Raw genomic sequence first — 23599 nt, 5'->3', positions numbered from 1 at the left:
AATGTTATGGTGTGCATGAATTAAGCCCCTTGTGCACAGCCCAAATCAGACTGTATCAACTTACATATTCATGTTATTAAGTTGTCTGCTAATGCTGCTCAATATATTGCCCCATTGTCACCTCACAGCTTCATCATTGAATGATGACATAGGCCTGATCTATGAGTGAGAGAACTCTAATGGCATACAGCGCGAAAGATACGTTCACTTATTTGACCAGGGATAGCTATAATGACAAAAATGAACGATTGAATGACAAAGCATTTTATTAGGTCAGGCTGGACTACATTGGATACACATGTATCCACATCATTGCCTTCTACCAAAAGCTCAACCAAATAACAGATGGAAAGCCCATGCAAAGGAAATATATTTAAAACGAAAAATATATACAAAGTGTTCTGTTTTTTAAGCCATTTTAAAGGGAACCGAAGACAGGCATTGCTTTTTATTGGAGGCCCAGCACCATTGAGCTACAAACCAGTGTAGACTAGACAGTATCAGCAAATATAACGTACTGCTGCCATCTAGTGGTGAAAATCCAAATCATCAGGAAATATTTTATTATTCACCTGAGCATTGAAGCATTGAGCACTGAGCATTGCAGTTAGATAACAGAGAAAATCACACACAATACATTTAGATTTATGGTGGTTTAGCAGGTCAGGGGTTCGAGTGGTGAATCCAACACACAATGCTGGTCATCACAGAGTAACTCCTTCAGAAAAACCTCGTTCATTTCTCTTCACTCTTTCCCATTCTTCTTAAAAAAACCTGCTTGCAGACTTCTCCTTCACAGTACAGCTCCTAAGGCACATCAATGTGTATTCAATATACAGTATGGTGCAATGCAATTCAAAAATAAAACTTTAATGAATTAAGAGTTGTGCATTGTGTGGAATAATTTTGATTAAATCCAGAAACCAAATTCATATTCTCACCAGATGCAGCTTGTCCTCTTCGACCCAGTGAGCCCAGCCCCGGTTCTTCTTCTCTCCAATCTGTTCACACACCAGTTTAATCCCCTCCCACTTCACCAGTGACTGCGCGTTTGGCAGAGAAGAGAGAGTGCACATCCCAACACAACAGGTTTAGCAGCCCAAATAAAACGTAAAACTCATCACATGATCTGCAAACCAATCGCAATGGTTACACGTAATTAACCAGGCACCTTTCCTCACCTTGACTTGTCTGTTGTCCAGTCCCTTGGTAAACTCCTCAAACTCCTGACCCTCCCTAAAGGAGACCGAGTAGTTTCGGAACTTGCTGACAGTTTTGATGACGTACTGGTCCTCCAGCTGCTCAATCACCTTCTTGAGCTTTAGCTTCAGGGCAATCTTTCGTATACCCGGGCTGATACCTGAACGGTAGAGGAAGTGATGTCCTTGTTTGTAAATCTGTGGGACAAACCCACCCATGGGCTAAAATACATTATTTCACTCACACTCGCATCCCAAGAATAGCACTGAAGCAAAGGCGCACAGAGATTATAACATCTGAGAAAGTTGTCGGGATTAAAAGATGCTTTAAGGACCTACCCATTGCAACCATGTAGCCCTCCAAGTTGTCGTTGCTGATGATGTCCCACGTACCACAGAGGCTGGCTGGCATTTTGATGACCTTTCTGTGATCCTCAAATTGCTGCGATGATGAGGAGCTCTGAAAAGACGATATCTTGTGAGACACCTGGACTTATAAAGGTAGTTGTTGCATTCTCATTAGCCGTGGCCAGGATGGCGTAAGAGCGAAGGAGGAGTTTGTTCTGTGTCATGGTGCAAAAGGAAGGTCAGACGTGTCGGACCGGTTTCACCACTGACTAATACGCTGTTCACAAGCGACCCGGCTCCACAGTTTAATTTCACAGACAAACCCATGGACGTTGACTATAAAGTTAGACGAAATGCTCAATTATACGGTTAATTCAGATCCTTCTTTGGTTTAAACAATGTTATTATAGCAGCTCAAATGATTCCTGTGATAAAAGGTTATCTATAAAAGAAAAACTGCTTTGGATGAGCATAACTCTTTAATAATCAATATTCATATATGCAAATGAGAATACTTTTTCGATAGATTTTTGTTTTGCAATATTATAAGAAAGGATCTGTTAGTTGAGATAATCTAACTGAAATCTCCCGAGCATCAAACACGTGCTGTTTTTTTCCGAGTTACCTTTTCCCTGTAAATGTGAAAGCATTCACAGCTACACTGGCATGCAGTGTGCAAGAAAATCATGCACAACCAGATTGACAGAAAATAATACCTTAAGTTTCAGGATCAACCGACTCCCCAAAAGCCCTTTAATAAGAACTCGCTCTTTTAACTTGGAATTCATATCTGCTTAATGAAATTTAATACTATTACTTCCACAACTTCAATTTCAACACATTACTATCAGTCTTCAGAAGTAGGATTTCTTTATTTTAATCATATTCCATCAGTGACGATGAGCTGAAAGATAATTAACCCCCAGCAGACAAACAGCATTTTAATGACAGAAAAGGTTGCACTTCCTTTACTGAGTTTCTCGGAAGAGCAATAAAAAGCTCCCGATGTGAGAGTCAAAGAGGTGTTGTTTATTTCAGCTCCAGACATTGCTAATCCCTCCTTCATTTTCAGGACTCCGCGATAGTTTTCAATCCAACACAGTGATGTGACACAAAGCACAATTATTGTCATTATTCAACATGGCACATTTTGCAACACGATGCACACAGTTCTCTGTGACGTAAAGTCACCTGTTATCCTTTTCAAAACACTGCCACTCAAAGTTCCCCACCCACGGACCGTTTGGCAATACACGTTCCAAACTGATTGCTTGAATCTCGCACTGTCAAAAGGAAACGATGCAGAGAAGCCTGCTTTCAAAGATGTGTATTGGCACAAATTCATGTTTGTTTTTTTGTCTCCACAATGCTGCCTGTATCTACTATATCTGTCGATGTTTGAATAAATCAACATTTCAATCAGTCCTGCTCGTCTTTAGGGTAGTGTTTCAATGTTTTACTGCAACAACGTCTGTGTAAACTGTGGTAAAGTATTCAATGAGTTATTTAATTTGGCAAAATACTTGCAAACCAATAGCTCAATAATCACACACCCGATTATTTCTACAGTAGCAATGACGTTTGGATGATTTTCCACGCAGTTGTGCGGTTTCTTTATATTGTAATTTTCCACACACACACACACACACACACACACACACACACACACACACACACACACACACACTAATCAATTGTTACTAAATCACTTTGCTCAGAAAAGTGGTAGATTTGTCTCATTAAAAAACACCCATGTCTAGAAAGAACTGCTGATTTTCCAGAAGGCACTGGTGGGAGCTCTCACTGTGAAACAAAGCAGCTCCACTCATATCTTCCTCAGCTTGTGGAGGCACCAGAGTATCTCTGAAGGGGGGCTAGAATCACGTCGGCGTTTTTCTGCTCGCTCTCGGCGGTGTAGAGGCCCTGCTCTTGTATGTAACGAACCACGGCGTCCGGCAGCAGGTACCGGACGCTGCGACCCCGCCGAAGCGACTGCCGCACGTGAGTGGCGGAGATCTCGTTGGTCACCCATTCGTGGACCACGTGGATGTTCTTGCGATACTTCCACAGCATGTCTGATCCGTGGATGAACTTGTGGGGGTCGCTGCCGCTGCGGGTGATGCAGACCAAACCGTAGCGGCCCACGATCGCAGCGATGTCGTCCTGCTTCCACAGGTTCGGTACCCCAAAGGACTCGAGGACATCAGCCCCGCACAGCAACATTAGATGAGGGCCGCCTGAGCATGAAGAAAGGATGTTATCATATTTACACATCCCATAAAGGGTACTCAAAGATCTAAATGAAAAAATAAAACAATAAAAATAGTAGCAAGACGATTGTCACTCACAGGACACTCCAAAATGAAGCTAAGAAATATATAAATACATGTTAAGTATTTATAAAACTTGTTTTACAGAAATATTTATCAAGAGACATTACAGATGGAGTGAGTCCAATATTGCTGTTCATCTTTTTTTAGTCACTGCTACAAAAACACTTTAGCTACACTTAAAATCAATCACAGTGTTGTAAACAAACCGTCCAATGCACTGTTTTAAAATAATATCTGATTAATCAAGAATCAATTATAGTTATAACTTAAAACTGAATGCATTTCTCCAGCTGACGTATATTATCCTTTAAAGTGCAGAGACATGTGAGCGATTTGCAGGTTTAAACTCGTCAGTAGTGGGAGGAATGTCGTTTTAGTTGTGTGACACTTGCGCTCCCCTCTCCTTATTATAGGTGGTGTGATTCATTTTCACCCGTCACACACGACCACACCCCGACACCTTTGTCTCTTGTTGTCGGTTGAACTGAATACAATAATACATGCATGCATATGGTGGAGGCAGGATCACACACGTCTGAAAATAGGGATTGGAGAAAAAGGGAGGAGTTAAAAAAAGAACAGTACATCAGACAAAAACAAACATGGGCCACCTCTCTTTGTGCGATGAGATGGCTTCTCTGCGCGTCTCTTTTTTGCATACTTGACCGTGTCCACGTCATCGTCGGTCTGCTCTGCTGGCTGCAGTTGGTCATAGTGATGCCTAAGACGATACAGTCAAAATGTTGTATTCAGCTCTTCAGCTCGATTTCATGCTGTGGATTATACTTCAGGGAAATCAAACAGCAAATAAATGTCCTTCATCTCTAAATTAAAATGTATGATTTTTGTGATTGTGTTTTGCACTCAATATGTCTATTATATACCACATTAAGTTAATTTGAATCAAAACGCATTTTCATCTTTCAAAATCAGTTTAAACATTTATTCAGCTTAGGCCTTCGCTTTTTAAGTTAAATCAATTTCATTCATTCAGCCCAATTTCACACACAGCACAATAGAAAACAGCATATTGAGGATACGGAAATGTCTGACAGGTAGTGTCTTAGATTCCTAAAAAGATGTCCTTACACCTTTTTAACAGCAAAGGCGTAAATAGCAGAGAGTGTAAACTTGCCGAACGACTTTGGCTGTCTCCACCCACTCTGGCTGCAAGCTTTCCCACGAATCAACCGTGATCCAGTCGGAGTTCTCTGTGGACAATCTGGCCATCTCCAGACGATGGCAGGCCTCGATCAAACCCTTCTTCTTATAGGCATCGCCCACCGGAGAGATGATGCCCTTCACCACCCTGTACAGACCTTAGACAAGAAAGCAGCATGAACAGATGGTTTAGAGTAACGCCACAGCAGGTAACATCCACGCATATACGCCATCAGTGGTGACTCCATTCAATGACTCCATTCATTTATCATTTTCTTTATACTTCTATTTATAAGGGAAGACATTTTTTCCCAGCCATGTTTGTTTGACAGCTAACTTTACTTTCTTTTAAACTCCTCACACATGTATGCATCGGTATTAATAATCGGGTGTGGATTAAGGATGCGGCTCTCTCATACGGAGTCCTGTCACAGATTACATGCTGCTGCAAATAATAACACAAATATTATTACAAGTGAATGCTGGACATAATGTCATGCATGTAATTGGGAATGTTTACATCAAGGAATTCCAACATCTGCTTCAGTGAAGTATCTAAATACTTTCAACCATATACATCTAATATAGCTCAAAGGTTTCATTGTCCTGTCACTCAACCTGTGTCCTCCAGATGGTCTCGGGCCAGTTCAAACATCCTCAGGTGCATGTTAGTCACAGGGTTGAAGGACCCGCAGGCCAGCAGGACCACTTTGGTTATTTTATGACCGTCCATGTCTCATACTAGAAGAGCAAATATGCAGAATAAAACCGACTGAACTTAAGATACTTTGGTTGAAATACAAACGACCCCCCCTGGCTCTCTGACCTCTGAGGGGGGAGCACAGTATTACTTTGTGATGGGAGTTACACAAGTTAGAAACGGAACTATCCACTATCGTTAACTTATAACGTGTTGGTGACTAAAGCTAATGTTAGCTAGCTTCAATTGCCATTCATTCATAAAACGTTGGCAGAGTTAGCTTTCTCTCTAAACAGGCAACGCGAGCGAGCCGGTTGGTACAAGATGCTCAAGCAGACGAATCAAAGCGGCGCTCAGTCAACCAAGGACGTGTTTTCTACCGCAGAAGAGGAAGGTAAATAGTGAAAATATGCATTGCGCTGAAACGACAAGCTGCTGTGGACAGCTATGGAACAGGGGACTTCCGGGTTTGACGTTGCATTGAGAAATCTGATTGGACACAATCGACCAATAAGAAGAGAGCTGCACCTACTCTTCCAAGCTACATTCACAATCACAAACGCGCATCCTTAAACGCGTCGACAGCAAATATACGTGCTGTAAACCTTCATAAAAGTAGCTATTCTTTAAAGGGAGTTTTTGAAACAGCTACCTTTACGTATACTCGTCAAGCTGGTGCAAATATTTGACGCGCACAACTCATTTCCAACTGTCTACAGAGTCACGGTGAGATATTTTTCTTCTAGCATGCAAGCTAGCTGGTCGGCTAACGTAAATAACGTAACAACTGTATAGCTTGCACTTAAAGCTGTAAAGGTCTAAGCTTCCAGTGAAATGACCACCGCCCAATAATACCATCGATGTCGCAATGAATGCTGAAGGGGGTTTGCTGCAATGCTAGCTACAACAACGCCTTTCTAATGAAGTATACCAGGTTGCAGTCAAGTTATTTGTGCAACAATGGCTACTGTCTCGCGTCCTACTTGTTTACTGTTTGATTCATTTTTGCGTTCTCCATAGGTCGATATTAACGAAGCATGGCGTCTCGAGGGAAATCAGAAACTGGGAAATTGAGGCAAAATATGGAAGGGCAGCTCGACAGACTGATGCAGCAGCTTCAAGATCTGGAGGAATGCAGGTGCACACAAGCTCTCTACTGACCTACCAAATAAGACTGTCATAGATGGCAAGTGATCTAATCTAACGTTAAGTTTCCGCCGTCCCCTCTTTGTTATTCTAGAGAGGAAATGGACGACGAAGAGTATGAAGAGACAAAAAAAGAAACCTTGGAACAGTTGAGTGAATTCAACGACTCCCTGAAGAAGATCATGACAGGAGACATGACACTTGTGGATGAACTCAGTGGGATGCAGCTGGTAAGGACGATTCGTTGATTGTGCAAATACCGCGCGTGTCCATTTTAAACTCTTGTTTTTAAAAAAAAAAATCACATTTCTTCATCAGGCAACTCAGGCAGCCATCAGCCAAGCTTTCAAAACGCCAGAGGTGATCCGCCTTTTTGCTAAGAAGCAGCCGGGACAACTGAGAACCAGACTAGCAGAGGTCAGCCGCGCAGTGTCGTGCCCTGATGTGACCGCAGTGGTTTAATGCACAGTCGCACTCCTGCTCCATCACGCCCTCGTGTTCATCCGTGTGTTGCTTTGCTTGAAAGTTGTCCAACCAGTGCGTGATATTCTGCGCAGATGGACCGGGATGTTATAGTGGGAAAACTGTCGCGGGACGTGTACATGCAGCAGAAAATGGAAATCCTCACAGCCTTGAGAAAACTTGGAGAGACGGTGAGGGTCACAGTAGACATGCATGTCGCGTGCTTTTCCTCGGGTTCATGGTTGATTCACAGGCTTGTGCTCATGAGTCAGCACGGCTTCCTTTAGTCTGCGGCCTTTAAGCTGATGGATGAGTTGCTACAATCTGAATCTCACTTCCAGAGGAGACTTCTCTTCTCAAAGGTTAAATTAACAACATTATTTTGGTTTCTCTTTGCAAACAGCTCACTTCAGAGGATGAGACTTTTCTCACTGAAAATGCTACAGCTACTCTGAGCCAGTTTGAAAAAGTGACGGCAAACTTGGGTGAGAAAAAAACATGTGATTTCACTGATATGTTTTTTATTTAAATTATAATTGAATATTTATTCTTGTTCTCTCTTTCAGGCTCTGAAGACAAGATTCTGGCTTTAGCTTGCTCTGGTGTGAAAACCAAGGCATAGCAATCCTACAAAATGTTAATTTTATGTCTTTAAAATCTGTGTCAATTTGTAAATAATCAGTGTAGCTGCAAACACGTTTTAACGAGTTTTCTTGTATAGACCTCAGCTTTTGTAAATGTCTTTTATTTGTCCGGTGGCTTGTGATTTGGGTATTTGAAGACATACATGAATGTAAAACATTAATTTACATGTCTTCATATTCCAGTTCCAAAGAAATGCTGTTAAAAATTGTACTGTATCTGTCTTAAAACCTAAACTATTCAACAGTTAAAATGTTCTAATATTTTTTAAACTAAAGTCTGCTGTTAAAGGGAGTTGCATATAACAACCACACCACACTAAGTAGGTCTAACACCAATCAAACTACAGATAAATCCAAACTATCAGTAGAGAACATGCAACATATGCTATTTACAGTGGCAGCAACAAGTCAGGGCTTTTTGAGAAGAATAGATGGAAAGGTGTCAGAAAAGGTACTAAACAGAACTATAGCCTCCATCCATCGTCAAACCGCTTATCCTGCACGCAGGGTCGCTGGAGTCCATCCCGGCCAACTTTGGGCGATAGACAGGGTTCACCCTGGACTGGTCTGCAGCCAATCGCAGGACTAACAGAGAGACATACAACCATTCACACACACGGGCAATTTAAAGTCCCCAATTAACCTGATCCCCAGAGCACGTCTTGGACTGTGGGAGGAACCCGGGGAGAACATGCTGACTCCACACAGAAAGGCCACTGGGCGGAGTCGAACCCAGGACCTTCTTGCTGTGAGGCGACAGTGCTAACCACCGTGCCGCCCCCCAAACTATAGCCTGTCCATTGAAATACTCTTTGTAAGTCTTCATGTAAACTGAAAACAATTTGATCAGATTAGTTTTTCTCGTGCACATTTCAGCATCCACCTCATGAGAATGATTCAGTTTATATTAAGAGTCTGCGTTGGACATTTAACCACCAATTAACCAGAGTTCACTTTGCATCACCACATGCAGCCTGTGCGGTTGGTCACGAGGAATCAGGGTTACAAACTAAATAAGGATCAGAGCATCTCTTCAACCACCACGAAGGAGCAGTTGAGATTCAAAGGCATGTTGATTTGAATGTGAATTAAAAAAAACATCCACGTGTTTATTTGATCATTTTCCACCGCTAGACGGCACCAGCGCTCCATCTTTAAAATACTTTCAGTGGCACAGTGCTGATAGCACAGACACACCTTGTGCACCACCTTCACTGAATCTACTGATGCACCAACAGTTAAAAGAAAAACCACAGGAGACGGAAGTCATATCCCATCTCATCATCCTTTATTTTGTTTACGAGCAAGCATCAACTTCACTACAATTTGCCTTTGAATTTGGTAAAAAAGTGAGAGCAGCTCCAACAAGCACAAAGGAAGCATTCGACCGTTCTGAAAACATTGTCACCTTCGGTTTTGAGCACATTTTTAAAAGAAAAGAAAAAAATATATATATATCTGGAGTGTTGTGGACGTGTGAAACAGACATTCTGAGGATCAGTAGTGTATCACGTCTCCTGTCTCACAACACCACATGAAACGTACACAAACTTGTGGTTCATGCAAATTAAATTCCCCTTAAATCTTAGTGTTATTACAGTATGGCTGCATTTCAGCTCGTTAGGCAGTGACATTGAATTGAACCAACTCACATTTTGCTTTGGGGCCGATCGGAAAGCTTCACACCCAGAAAACTGGTGGAGTCACTGATGATTCACTGTGACCGATGGTTCCTACGTTAAAATCCCAGATGAAATATAGACGTTAAGTGTTTGATGAAATGAAAACGGAGAATTCTGACCGGCTTATACTCTGGTTGTCGTGAATTTCATGCTGCCCTCAAAATCATTTCTCAACAACTCAGGCAATAGGACGCCGTTCAAAATGACCTTCCACTACACACGACTGGGTCAACTAACAGTACACCCATGTATGCTGGCAAAGCAAGTTCATAATGTACCGTACTGTGTATTCCGTCAATGATTTAGTACAATATCTATTGAACATACAATATGGATCTACGTCCTCTACACACCAACATTGACACATGACATCTATGTAAAACGTTTTTTCACTTTTAGTAAAACTAGCAGTGGACTACTGTTACAACGAACTGAAAACCAGATGTAATCCCCTGCTCTGTAAGAAATCTAGCATTAAACAAACACAAATAAAAAACAAACAAAAAATGCCTCAATAAAAGAGCACAGACGAGTGTTTCTGTTAGACCTGCTAATTGCGCTATTACCGGAAAAAGGCACTCCCATCTCAGCCGGCTCAGTTGTCATGGAGGGGAGACTGTTCACTACAATTCCACCACATACCTGTTTATAAAGTATAAATTAATTGAAGCTAAGAAACAACTGTGCAAGTCAAACCTTCATAAGAAGCCTGCAAACTGTCTTTAATTAAAAAAAAAGCCATGAATGTGTGAATATGAATTCAATTTTGGCCTCTGACAATAGATTTGTGCTAAATATGAGACTCAAAACAAACAACATTTCTAATCCCGATTTAACGCCACATTCTGTTCACCTTTATTCCCCAAATCTGATCTGCTTTAACTCGTCACGGTTTGGGAAATGATAACATTTTAACTTGGTAGCCAAACACATGAGACAGACACCAAATAGTTTAGCGTGGAGGTACATCTGCATCTGGTTTTGTGGAATATATATATATATATATATATATATATATATATATATATATAAAATCACACACACACAGTCTCTGAGAGACAGAGCTGGACACACTTTCCAAATCAATTGTATAAGCTTTATACGGACACCAGAAGGAAAACAAGTTTACCAAATGTAAACAAATATCTTAGAACAACTCTACAGTACAGTTACATGTACAATAAAATCTAGTGGTCTACGGCAAAAAATATTTCATTTTAAGAATAAGATTGATTTTCAAACCGTTTTTTTTTTTTTTAAACAATGCGGTCATAACCTCAGCTGGATTTCCACGAGAAAGACACTGCATGTTCTGCAATTGGAACAAGTTTAAAAATGCATCCAATATATGTCTTTATTATTATTGTTTCCGGTTAAATAGCCCGTGACATGGAAAAGGAATTGGCAATAAAAACAAAACCTAAAAAATACTTTACACTACCCTACTTTACAATGCCAGCAACTGCACTATTTGACCGGGCTCCAGCTATCCGCTGCGTCCGTCATTCCTCCGCTCCTTCAGTAGTTTGTAGAGCTTTTTCTTCGCTGCTTCTGTCCACACAGCAGCAGCGGCGTACGCGAGAAAGGCTTTTAAAGCTGCTGAGGAAATCTCTCTACTCGTCCAAATTCACTGGCAGAAATGCTAGTCGCCATATTTCAAGCCCAACAGCGCTGCAGTGCTCCGATGGCCTCGCGTTGGTACCGTTTCACACAAAATGCAGGTTTTACATGAGCATTTCTGAGTACGATTAATCAGAATCGAACTCAGAAATCTGAACAAAAAGATCATTTCTGTACAACAGTGAGATCTAATGGGAATGAAATACACTTACGCCGGGAGTAGAACGTTGCCACCTGTGCAAGCAAAGCAAAGCGAGATGTATGAAGCTGAAACCATCCACCGGTCCTGCCTACGAAAATCCTAAATAATAGATTTTTCCTCTTTGCAAAAAAATAAAAAGACAAAATGGACACCACTTTGTCATGGAAACCTCCGCTCAACAGTCCTGGGTTTCTCGTCATGAAGCAGACATTTTTGTACAAGCATGATGAACAACCTTTGCAGAAATTTAGCGACATGCTGCACCCGGTGTGACACAAATATTCTACATTACGAACCGCGTCGTTTTAGATATTGGACCCTGTTGAGGAGGCCTTCACTAACACATTGACTAATTACATGGTGTATTTATATTTACAAAATCTTTAAAAAGCAATTGATTTCTCTACACGACTTCTCAAATATCTTCATGCACTAAAATAATAAAAAAAAAGAAAATGCCATATTTCTGTTAAAAGCATCCTTTCGGTTCAATGTGGACTAGAAATCGAGAAAGCTATATGTGAGATTAGCGGCAAACAATTCTAAAAGCATCACGCGAAGAAATTAGAGGGGGAAAGGTCTCCATTTGAAAGCTTTACGTCTGAGAGAAAACAAAAGTGCAGGGTTGGCTTCCTCACTCAGTTCAGAAGAATTGTAGGCCAAGTTTTCCTGGGAATTAAAATATAATAAATAAAAAAATGAACAGTAAAAATCAGCAATCCGGTGATTACTACACTACACCGAGTACCACCACTGAGATAACAACAGGAAAGCCTTGACCATACATATGCTGAAGGAAATTTAGTGTCGCTTTTTTGTTGGCTTTTTTATTTGTATTTTGTATTTTTTGTATTTATTATTACATCATGGCTCCTTATAGGGGGTGGGGGTGTGTGTGGAGGCGTGAGTATGAGGATCTGAGTGAGTGTGAGTTGGTGCCTGTGTGTGAGCTGGTGTTGAGTGTTATGTGTGTGTGTGTGTGTGTGTGTGTGTGTGTGTGTGTGCGTGCGTGTCGTTTTAGTAAGTGAGGGTGGAGTCGTCCCACTCCAGCTGCTGCTGTCTGCTGGCCGCCTGCTGGTCCTCCGGCTCCGCGCCCACCTCGTCCTCGCTGCTCTCTGACTCAGCGCTGGTGATGTCATCTTCCTCTTCCCCATCCTCGCTCTCCTCCTCCTCCTCTTCCTCCTCCTCCTCGCTGCTGTGCTGGTCCTCGTATGTCTGCGTTAGAGACGCAGGGGTTGTTTGTGAAGACGCACTCGAGATCCAAACTCCTTCACATTTTTACTTACGATACAAACATTCTGCTTCGAAGGTCAACTAGATAGCTAATTCTAGAAAAAGCAAATAAGGGCTTTCTTTATTTTAATAAAGTGATTTTGCATATACTTTCCCTTAGCGTGTTATAAACTGATATCAGTAAGAGATCTTTGTCCCAGGGAGCCGCTCTAGTTTAACATCAATACTAGAAACAGTGAGCTACACACAGCACACTACGTCAACCATCCTGGCTGGTTTGTGGCGTTAAGACTAAAGAAACCAAAGATCTGCCGCCAGGAGACCGTTTGAGTTTCGCTTCTCACCAATTAACGCACTAGAACAAGCGTCCGCTCCTCGCGGCGGACAGTATTTCAACAAAGCTAGGAGCTCTCACTAAATACGACGCAATGATCTACTCCACTGCAACCCCTGATGGCATTTCGGGCTGACTGTTTCACTTCCATCAAGTACTGCGGCAGCAATTCCTTAATTTAAACGTCGGCAGTTAAAGAGCACCATGACACCCACTGACCAGTTTTCACTCTGCTGCAGTGAGCTTCAGTAACACAGGACCATCACTGCTGAATGCGGAGTGAGCTACAACCCGGGGACATGTCTCTGAATACTGAGTGATTTGACTTTCAGCATCCAGAGCGCATTAGCGGGTACAAAAATGTCTGTTGTACAGCCTGACCACATCTTGTTCAGAGGCGAAATTCTGTTCAGCTCACAGAATGCACACACAAACGTGTGTCATTACCTCCATGGGGTTGACGGTGATGGTGAGGGCCGAGTCGTCCCAGTCCATCTCGTTCTCCTTGCCGCTCTCCTGGTCGGTCATTGTACGCTGGTGTGCGGCTCGGATGCGGAACACGCCCAGGATGATCATAAACACCAGGAAGCTGACGCACACCACGATGACGACGGTGGCGGCGCTGGGTACCACTGCGATGAGGCAAACACCAAATGATAGGTCAGAGGTAAACAACGGCCTACTTGCAGATAAAAAACCCTGTTGCGGCTTTATGTGGGGGCACAACGCCCTGGTCTGCCTGGGGGCATTTCAAGGGCTTTGCGCCGATGTTAACGGCTTCTCAGTAAACTGCGGAATGAATGCATTCTGCAGCTCGAGGTGCGTCTTTCTTTAAATATCTTTCTCCCTCCACCCTGCTCCACTCAGCCCCATATTAGCAGGAAAAGGGCCTCTTTTGCGTGGCCGGCTTAGTGAGCCTTACAGCCCAGAGGATTACCGAGTGAGGAAATAAAAGGTTGAGTTCAGGCGGCCATGTGTACAGATGTCACAGACAGCACTTATGTGTAATCTCTAAACTTGAGCCACTGCCCCCCCCAATAAAAAACAACAACAGGCAAACCAGCAGTGTTTCATACGTGTCCTACTTCTGGCAAATAGATTGTAATCTATCCCTGAGGAATGCTTGACCCACTAGAAGCTGAACATTTTTCAACAGCGATTAAGCACAATACGAGTTTGATTATGTTTGTAGGCTTGTAGGATGCAAAGGACAAGAGGAAGTTGTTTTTGGAGCCGGACACTTCACATGCCGCAGTACCTGAGGCCTGGTGAGCGTTGACCAGGTTGTGACCGGACAGGTCCACAGAGGCGTGATGCACAGGGTTGATGAAGTTTGGCTGCACCATGGCGTTGTTGGCATGCTCCACGGGATTGGTGGTGTGGATGACATTCACCTTGGAATAGTTAAAAACAGAAAAAATAAAAACAATGTATATTTTGTCGCAAGTGTGAGATATAACACCGGTGGTCAGGGCACAGCTTGTACTCCTCTGGTGTGAATGCGGCACACGACAAATGCTCAGTCATACCTCGACCTTGAAGTCATTGCTGATGTAGCGACCGTTGAGCTCGGAGCAGACCAGTTTGAATTTCCTGTCAAAGAGAGCCTCTGTGTGCCAGTTCTTGTAACGAATAAGGTGCAGGACCTGCTCGTAGTTGGCCATGGTGTTCACACCTGGATCATACAGGGAAGCGCTTGTGTAAAGGAGATATTTGAACAGCAATCTCCAAAACATTTCCTTAAACAGAATATATACATTTTTCATTATTATTTATTTTAACAAAAATCCTGGTTTTGAAATGATCTAGAAATGTATCCGTAAAGGTTGTACTCCCTTCAGACAGTTGACTCGGTTTATCTGTTAGTATGTTAGGCCTTGGTATTAAACATAGTTTAAAGAATTTCCTTTTCATGTAAAGGAGACATCTTCTGCCAAACTACCATTGTGTCACAGATATGTTTGGAAAGCTGTGTGTGCGTACCGGTGACGACGAGGCCAAGGTTAGAGGAGCTCATTTCTAAGCCATGCTGCTGCAGCTGGGACATGTCCAGCTCCAGGCCCTCGTGCTCCCCGTCCAGCTCGTCTCCCGCCACCGTCACCTCACATGTGTCCAGGTTGTGCATGATCTCCTCTGACACCACCGTCTCTTGGACTGAAAGAGCAATGGAGAACATACATTAGGCATTACGATTGTCAGCATGTCCGGCCTGTATTGTAAGTCTGTTCCAAGTGTTAAAAGAGTCCTCAACTCATTTTGCGTTGAACTATAACATGTCGGAATAAATGATTGACAGTTAAAAAAAATCAATACAGCAGAAATAGAGAAACTGTCTAGTTTAGTCCACGCTTTCTTTTTCCTTATCAAAAGCAATCACCTATTACCCAGAATGCCATTCAATTACTCTTTTATTAGAGTAGAACTGTATTCAACATTTCAGCTAAAACGGTCATTGTCAATACAGCCGGTAGACTTGATAGCTGAGCTCCATCATGATCTACTGCAGATTGACCACATTGTCTGTATTGTCTGTAAAATAAAATCATACTTTTATTATTTTTAACAGCCGAGCTGGGGCCGCGTTTCTTCACCATTTTAAATGTAAAACCAATTAATATTCCATGCAAAAGCAGCTTGCAGCGTTTGACTCAGTAGAAGCTGCAATAATGTGATTCTTAATGGTCTGCTGGGACCTCTGGCTTGTGGGTTGTGGAGGGCGAGTCAGGGTACAGTAAGTAATAGCCACAGATCTCCCTAAGCCCCTTTGTCCCATATGGCCTGCTGTTCACCAGGACCCTGCACCTCCCTGTATCTGTGTCAGGTCTATCGTCTCTACACAACTTAGCTCACACACAAGACGGCTCACACAGCAGATGGCCGGCTGGTCACTGCCCTTCCCAGAAAGTAGTAAACAACTTATCCCTTTTCTCCCTCCCTCTCGCTCTTGTCTGTGCCCAATCCCTTCGGCCTCCGGGCACAATATCTCACCATCACCTGCTATTCTGTATCCATTGCTCCATCTACCTCTGCACGTTCACATTCGGTGTCTGAGGAGATGGAAACCCAGACATCGGCTGGGGTATCACTGTGTCTAACAACACATAAGTGGTAGTAGAAATTCAGTGAGTAAAACTCAGAAGATGAAACGATTGTTCACGAAACAATCAATGCCCTGAGAATAATACCATTATCTGGCATGGTTGCAGATACATCTGAGCATCTCTCTCACCCGTAGGGTCATCATCAGCTCCCTCTGCCGCTTCAGACTCTGCGTCGGCCTCCACCTCGCGGGTGATGGTGCTCACAATGCGTAGTTCAGGGAAGAGCGTCACGCCTTCCTGGCTCTCGAATTCGGCGGCGCTGCGAGCAAAGTGGTCAATGCCACTCAGGCTGATCTTGGGCTCTTCGGGCTGCAGCACCATCACGTAACCTTCGGCATCTGGCACCGTGACGCAGGACTCTTCGTTGAAGCATCTGGGAGAAGATTTGAGTTTCAACAACTGGGAACCCGGATGTTTCAGCACAGTTTGATGAAGTTTAAAAGAAGGGGCATTTTGGATGTGCTCTGCCTCCATAATCTCATCTGTGTTGACTTCAGGCGAGGGGAGGGGGAAGAGAAAACACTCGAATGGAGTGTTTACCTTTCCAAAACAAATGTGACGATTGCATAAAACTGTGTGGATTCACAACTGTTTATACACACAAAGACGGAAATAGGCTTACGCATTATTTTATTCATATTTATAATTCCAGAAGTTAGATAAAATTGAACAATCGTTTGTGAGATGATTCCAAGTAGCAATGTTTAAAACTACTCTGGAGTAATGTGTGTAGTTGCAGTCTTATTTGTTCCAGCTGGCCATATGTTTACTAAGTTCTAAAAAATACTATGTAATATATGTACTATCTCTTCAAGGATGAAAAAAAACAAGTTTAAATGTGTATACGTAATTATGTGGGTAACAAAGTCATAAGGTAAAAAGGAGTATTTTTTTGTTTTCCTGCAAATGTAACTAAACTTAGCGTATTACAATGTGTTCTCTTCATCTATTAAGATAATTGCTCCGTCCACCAAAATAAACTGTGTTGATGAAAATGTGTGCACATGCTAATAAGCAGCCATGTTAAACTGGAGCAGTATCTTCTGGCCTAATGCATTCTTTTATTCATCATCTATAAATGTAATGCTGTTTTGCATATTCACATTTTAGTCTCTGAATACATTGTTGTCATCAAAAAGCTACATCAAAGAAAACTGACAAACCAAATGCAGAATCGTACAGCCCTGTATCTATTTTGTGTTTTCCCTCTTTGTTATGGAAATTATGAAAAACTTTTGAACTCCGTAATTAAGACAGACTAAGCCCCTCTGAATTAGGCTATTAGGCAGCGATAATCCATTTTTCTTAAAAGTCTGGCTGCTGCAGACAGAAGAGGTGACAAGATAATAGCTGGTGAAGTGTTTCTTTCTCCGGATTCTGATACTTACTTGACGGTGGTGGAGATGCGCAGGTGCCTGATGCCAGGGGTCGGGAACTGGCGGGAGTTCAAGTAGGAGATGTGTTGCATGACCTTGTCGAAGGCATCAATGTCGTCGCCCTCCACGGTCATAGAGGACTGGTTGGGATTGAACTCAACCTAAAAGAAGAAATCAAGGCGACAGACTATGTGATTTGAGGCAAGATTGTCTCATACGCCCCAAAATGTATTGGGAGTGTGTTACATGGGTTTGCAAAATAATCTGAGGGGTTTGATGATCAAAGACAAGATCTAAACCTAATTTATTGTTTATATTTTTCTCTAGTCTACATTTTCACTGTATTTCAACGTCTTCATAAACTGTGAAGACCACTCTTTAAATGAATCACAATCCACACCTGTGAAAGGAGTTCAGAGCTCACAATTGTGCTTCACCCTACTAGGATAACAAGCCTAAAACGTTGATTTAGACAATTTTCTTCATGCATCCGTATGATCTGCCTCACTTGACTGAGGTTGAGTGTGTTTTGGCTCTCCACAACACTGCACTCCTCACCTTGACCGCTGAAGCAACCTCCTCGGGCAGCTGCACGTCCAGTCCTTCCTTGCAGGTGTATAAACAGTCGATCACCTTCTTGTTCTCCAGCTTGCCAGAGCGGATCATCAGCCCTGCTAGGTTCCCCCGGAAAAACTGAGCCATCCTAGCATTTCCACCTGGGTACATCGGGATAGTGAAGAGGAGAAGCACACGGCAACACGCAGAGTTACTCAAGTGTACATCGCACAGACTGCGTTCAAGCATGCAATCTCAAGGTGCAACGCTGGCGTGAATGGAGTTCATGCAAGTTAGTATGTGTGCCCTTACAAGGCCTGAGGCCCAGTGAGGGAGACGGGAGAATGATGGATGAGAGACTATACACGCCTTATGCATGCAATATCTGCATTAAGACGGCAGACCCCCTTCTTAATGCAGATTCTGAGGAAGAAAAATGTAATGAGTCACTGGATTTTCACTTAATAAAAAGGAAGGACTGCAAAATGTTAACATACACAAAAAATGATCATCCCTGAAATGTTTATATGCCAGATATGACCATTTCTCTATACATTCATTCTGCCAAATGAGAGCGGGAGCAAGTGCTGTTTATTCCCTCTAGAACCTAATGAGCACAAGTCTGCGCCACTGCAGTCAGAGACAAACCTGGACCTCCACGTCTCAAGGTCACACTGTCATCTAGTGGTGTGTGTGTCTGTGTGTGTGCTGAAGCACTGTTATCTGATATGAAGGAGTTTATTTTTCTGACCCCGAGGTCATGTTCTGAAAGAAGAGCCTGCAGGGCCAAAATGCTGCAGCGAGATCGAATTTTTGTGCTTATTGTGCGTCTGTTTCTAATCAGTTTTATTAGGCGGTGTTGAAAAACCGTCTGCTGTAGTGACAAAAGCGCATAAATAGAGAGGGAAGAACATAAAACAAAACAAAATGGTGCAGGGAGTATTGAAAATAAAACTCATCCTTATTGCATCATGCTCCAAACACGAAAAACAAATCTTTCTGTATCTACAGCGTGTAAGAATCATTTGAGCTGAAATGGCATGACGATGCAGTTAGCTTGGTGGGACATTGTGGAAACATGGACATATTCAAGGCGTAAGGGAAAGATTTGAGCAACCTGAGGTGGGCTCAGAGACTGACTCAGTGTCATTGTCATGTCCTGAGTTGTCTGTAAAGGACAGAAAGCAGAGAGCAAGGAGAGACAGGGGGGAAGGTTGAGGCTCTGTAGTCGAGATTCAGATGCTAAACAGGTACGCCACGGTGCATCATTTAAGAATCTGACAAAGAGTTAATGCATGCTACATTTTTACACAATGTGTAATCAACAAATATATAATAATTATCAAAACATAACAATAGATTATTAGGTTGCTTTAAAGCATCTCTTTGCCACCAGAAATAGAAACATGTTAGAGAAAGCATATGTACTTTCCAATGTATTTGTGCTACAGACCTTTATTAAAATAAGTATTTATTCATGAATTATTTCACAGCATTCCTCTGATGAATGTATTGAAGAGTTCACCTTGCCAGCAGGCACCAATGGTGAGCTGCGTTTGAATCTTGGAGGAGTGCATCGGGTAGTCCTCTGTCACCAGGAAGGGCTCAAACGTAGTGCCGTCCACAAACAGAGACACGGTGGGGAACTCCACATTCAGGACGTAGTGATGCCACTCTTTGTCACACGCCTGTGAAGAACACAAAAACGGAGAATGTATTTATGCCCAAATGTATTCTTGGTTGATCATCATGTGTTGCGGTTACCCCACAAAGCCCACAGAGAACGGTCGGTATTAGAAGCTGACCTGGTCGAGCTTCCAGTGAAACTCTGCTGGTTTGTAGTTCTCTGCCTCGGCTGGATCTTGGCGCAGGAGGAGGATCAGCTTGCAGTTGTGGACGTACAGCGAGTAGTGGTGTCTGTTCATCTCTGCAGGGGAGAATGTGAGAGCGGAGGTCAGGATGTGAGACTGCAGCTCTGGAGTTGAGATGCAAATTTGCAGCGATATGTAATATTTGTAAAATTATTAATTAATTAAAAGTTAAAAGCACGAGGCTTAAGATATGTGCCTGATTTGGATTTGTCATTATCAGCTTTTGACAATTTCGTAACAAACACATGCCTCAATAGGTTTTCACAACGGCAAAATAGTATCACGACCAATTTCTATTGTTTTCTGAAGTGGACGTGCAACCACAGATTATTTTCGTAGCGGAGGCTGTCGAAAAAACAACAGGTACAAAGGTCTTTGTACCAAACAGCTCCTGCCTCTTAAGCCTTGAGCAGATATGATGAATAGTAATACTTTTGTCAATATATATATATATATATATATATATATATAGGCTTAGTCTATTACAATAGCTTGGCAACATTGGTGATATTATGATGCAACTGTAGAATTAGGGAGCTTTGGGCAGGTCTTTCATGAATTTATCTTCCATAAACAGACATGAAAAGCTGCGTCTCATTTGATTAAGATAATCACGTCAACAGCTATTAGGAAGCACAACATAGTAACATATGAGGCTTTAGAAACGGGATCCCAGAGTCGTGCCTGTTTGTAATTAGAAGTTACAGTTTATCAATCTCCATCCTCACAGACAGTCACGAGTCCACTCACATTCATGCCTTGGATTATATGTAACACATTGCTATAGCTGAATTAGTGTCCATTATGAGACATTTAATCAATTGCTACAGTATATTATATTAGAGAAAGTCAATTAAATTTACACTTTGAAAAATGTATTTAACATGTTCGTATAAATAAAACATTTGGCTTGACGTAACAGTTCAAATGTAGATGAATTAAAGATAAAGATGCTGCAGTGGGATATTCAAGTGGTTAGTCAGACAAAGTACGACATTTAAAGAGCAAAAAAAAAAATCAATAAATCATTAAACGACAGATTCATTTGATAGTTGACATAATTATTTAAGCAAATTGGCGATCGCATTGGTGGTTTGAAATTGCATTTCAAATGCATTTGTAATATCAACTAAAATGTAGAACTGAATGTGAGACATGAATGATTCCGTGAAACAGATGCTGCGCTGAATGGAGGTCATGCAGGCTGCTGAGATCATGGGTTTGGGAACTTCCTGTCCAGGGCACAGCCGCTCTGATGTAATCCTTCTTATATAAGCAGTCCAACAGAAGCTGATGAACTGCCTCTCACCGACCACGCCACAGACTTTACCGTCAATAAGATCAAGGAGACAGCAGGCAGAATGTACAGCTAGTGACAGAAATAGAAAGGCCAGCAGTTCATCAGTAGATAGCGGCTATTTTAACATGCGTTTCCCAGAGGAGTGTCTCCATGTCAGGTCTTAACACTGGTCAATTATTGTATGGTACCAGACTGCTTTAATGGGTTTCCCCCATTAATGTCAAAAGGCCCATTTTGTGTTTTTTCTGACAGGTACATATAAAGTTTAGAGTTTGACTTTCCTTTGAAAAATACAGGTAGAAGTCTTTAGTGTTACTCCGCTAAATAACCCTTGAAAAACACCAAAAACTATAAATATTGCATGGAATTTATGTGCTTTCGTGTCTTTAAATTAGAGGAACTGAAAATCGACACTGGAGTGAGCCGTGTTCACATCTGTTTTATGGAGAGTTATTTATCAAATCACAATGAATTCATTATGTATGTTATTTTGTCTTCCTAAAAGTCGACGACCTGCAAACCAGCATCGGCTCATAAACCAACAGAAACACCTACAGTTGAAAGTGGAGCTTCTCAAGGGACATCACCTGTCTTGTCGGAGTTGCACAGGATGGTCTCCTTCTCGTGGGCCCCGGGGCCATGTCTCATCCACACCGAGAGGGTGAAGGGCTCCTTCAGGCTGGTGCTCACCAGGCCTTCGGGGACCTTGATGGCCTGGGTGCCATTGAACTCGAACACCTGGTCGCTGTCGTGCCCGTTGTCGGTGGGCAGACCGACCGTCCAGTTTGCGGAGCTGCTGGGTGCAGGCAGGAGCTCCACGGTGCCGGAGCTGGCTCCTAGAAAACAATCAAAGGGTTTCACAAGGAAATAATTCAGGCCAGTACTGACGGTGACCATTTCCCGTGGAGAAGCTACTTACCACACAGCTTGTGCAGAGACTTCTCGGAGTAGGTATCGCGGTCGCAGCCCTTCCCGATGTGGTTGGTTTCCAGCTCAATGTCGGCTCGGATGGACGTGATCGGCTCGTCGCACGTCTCCAAGTGTACACTGGGGAAAAGAGCCAGGCTACCTGTGCCCGGCTCGTATTCGATCCGCTTATTAAAACCTGAAAGACAGACCCACAGGTAGGGTGCAATGAAAAGAGGTCCTTGAGCACAGCATCAATAACACACGAGCAGTCGATACTGAGGCTGTCAATAGTAATTCTTCAGTTCTTTCATAAACACAACAAGAAGCCCTCGCATTTTAAATAGTCTTTTTGATAAAGGCAGCTTGTGTGGGCTCTGCACAGAGCTTCCGTTCAACACAGAGACAGCCCCGGACAGTGGTGGTGGGCGAGCTACCACGAGTGGAGGGGAGCTTCGGTACCTTGCCAGCTGGGTTTGCAAGTGGGCTTGATGCTGATCTTGACCAGAACGTCCTCGGAGGCCCGGTTCTTTCCACAGTCGTAGGCCGTCACAGTCAGCTTGTACATGCGCTCCTTGCCGTAGCTCAGCTTCTCTGTGTTCTTGATGAAGCCTGAGGGAAGCAGGAAATAGGGAGAGAGTGCCAGGGAAGCTCTGTTAGATTTCAAAGTTGAATTAAAAGCCCAATACGTGATGCACCATCTTAACCTTAAACACTAACTAGCTCACAGTAGAGCACCTTCACCAACATTCTGCATCTTCACACTGATGGTTCTCCTCCTATTATCCCCCATCTGTATTTTCATTTTTATATGGCAAGCCTTCGTACCTGATGTTATTTTTACTGGACCTCTAACGTGCTTTTACAAGACACAAGCGTGAATAAATCTTTGGTCTGAAACGAACGTCCAACTCGGGTGACATTTCAAGGAGACCATTACTGCTTCACAAGGCAACAAGCGGCCTTGACTTCTAAATGAGTCTTGTTTTCACACAGATCAATATGGCGTGTGTCAATAGTATTGGGGCTCGATAGGGCCTGCACTGCTGCACAGACAGAAAGGCCGCTCGTTGGAGGTTCTCACCCTCTTTGTCGATGGTGAAGGGCACATCGGGAGTGACGATCTCGTAGTTGCAGATTTGGCTGAACTGGAAGGAGCAGTCAGCATCCACTGCCTCCACCTTCAGGATGCTGTCGTACTTCTTCCCCTCGATAACGGTGGCTTTGTAGGACTTCTCCTTGAACACCGGTGAGTACTCATTGATGTCGTTTACCTGGATGTGGACCGTGGCCCTGAAATGGAGGCGCTCTGGTTAGGACTGTTCACCTCACAGGTTCACACCGACTCATTAATATCAGCAGCGTAGAAGAATGGAAATGTGACACGGACTGATGGGCATCACCATTATTTAATCAATTCTGACTG

General features: G+C 42.9%; 4 protein-coding genes across 13 annotated transcripts in view; 1 reads left to right on the top strand and 3 right to left on the bottom strand.

Annotated features, from left to right (window-relative positions):
* Positions 1-248: 248 nt before the first annotated feature.
* On the bottom strand, positions 249-1738 carry rbp7a (retinol binding protein 7a, cellular). Its single transcript, XM_040194272.2, has 4 exons — positions 1539-1738; positions 1182-1360; positions 942-1043; positions 249-807 (listed from the first exon to the last, which is right to left on the bottom strand). The coding sequence occupies exons 1-4, from the start codon at positions 1609-1611 to the stop codon at positions 736-738; spliced, it is 426 nt and encodes a 141-aa protein (XP_040050206.1). The 5' UTR covers positions 1612-1738; the 3' UTR covers positions 249-735.
* A 664-nt stretch (positions 1739-2402) lies between these two features.
* nmnat1 (nicotinamide nucleotide adenylyltransferase 1) lies at positions 2403-6196 on the bottom strand. Its single transcript, XM_040194265.2, has 5 exons — positions 5868-6196; positions 5660-5782; positions 5016-5199; positions 4492-4601; positions 2403-3784 (listed from the first exon to the last, which is right to left on the bottom strand). Exons 2-5 carry the CDS (start codon positions 5772-5774, stop codon positions 3384-3386), a joined length of 810 nt encoding a protein of 269 aa, XP_040050199.1. The 5' UTR covers positions 5775-5782; positions 5868-6196; the 3' UTR covers positions 2403-3383.
* On the top strand, positions 5111-8244 carry lzic (leucine zipper and CTNNBIP1 domain containing). Of its 7 annotated transcripts, none has more exons than XM_078083513.1 (7): positions 5111-5250; positions 6762-6879; positions 6982-7117; positions 7206-7304; positions 7445-7540; positions 7753-7834; positions 7916-8244. In XM_078083513.1, the coding sequence occupies exons 2-7, from the start codon at positions 6779-6781 to the stop codon at positions 7969-7971; spliced, it is 570 nt and encodes a 189-aa protein (XP_077939639.1). In that variant the 5' UTR covers positions 5111-5250; positions 6762-6778; the 3' UTR covers positions 7972-8244. The 7 variants fall into 7 exon arrangements, 5 of the variants coding, with proteins under 5 accessions (XP_077939639.1, XP_040050203.1, XP_040050200.1 ...); XM_040194269.2 differs by lacking the exon at positions 5111-5250 and adding an exon at positions 5996-6135; XR_013451288.1 differs by lacking the exon at positions 5111-5250 and adding an exon at positions 6038-6135 and having other exon boundaries at positions 7414-7540.
* Positions 8245-9259: 1015 nt separating this feature from the next.
* Positions 9260-23599, bottom strand: part of clstn1 (calsyntenin 1) — a 30284-nt gene continuing 15944 nt past the window's right edge. For 2 of the 4 annotated variants that reach the window (XM_040194262.2, XM_040194261.2), the window contains 15 exons: positions 23258-23466; positions 22636-22785; positions 22187-22372; positions 21855-22103; positions 19902-20023; positions 19622-19784; positions 19214-19264; positions 18100-18257; positions 17554-17702; positions 16294-16538; positions 15048-15218; positions 14594-14739; positions 14323-14458; positions 13512-13696; positions 9260-12712 (listed from right to left, as the gene is read on the bottom strand). In XM_040194262.2, the coding sequence (XP_040050196.2) occupies positions 12515-12712; positions 13512-13696; positions 14323-14458; positions 14594-14739; positions 15048-15218; positions 16294-16538; positions 17554-17702; positions 18100-18257; positions 19214-19264; positions 19622-19784; positions 19902-20023; positions 21855-22103; positions 22187-22372; positions 22636-22785; positions 23258-23466 (2518 nt within the window). In that variant the 3' untranslated portion in view covers positions 9260-12514. The remainder of the gene's footprint in view (positions 12713-13511; positions 13697-14322; positions 14459-14593; positions 14740-15047; positions 15219-16293; positions 16539-17553; positions 17703-18099; positions 18258-19213; positions 19265-19621; positions 19785-19901; positions 20024-21854; positions 22104-22186; positions 22373-22635; positions 22786-23257; positions 23467-23599) is intronic. The other 2 variants (XM_040194264.2, XM_040194263.2) reach the window with 1 other exon arrangement.

The sequence above is a fragment of the Gasterosteus aculeatus genome, chromosome 2, assembly GCF_964276395.1.
Source record: "Gasterosteus aculeatus chromosome 2, fGasAcu3.hap1.1, whole genome shotgun sequence".
NCBI classification, from domain to species: Eukaryota; Metazoa; Chordata; class Actinopteri; order Perciformes; family Gasterosteidae; genus Gasterosteus; species Gasterosteus aculeatus.
The sequence above is the reverse complement of the archived record's forward strand: the minus strand, read 5'-3'. Positions and strand labels throughout refer to the sequence as shown.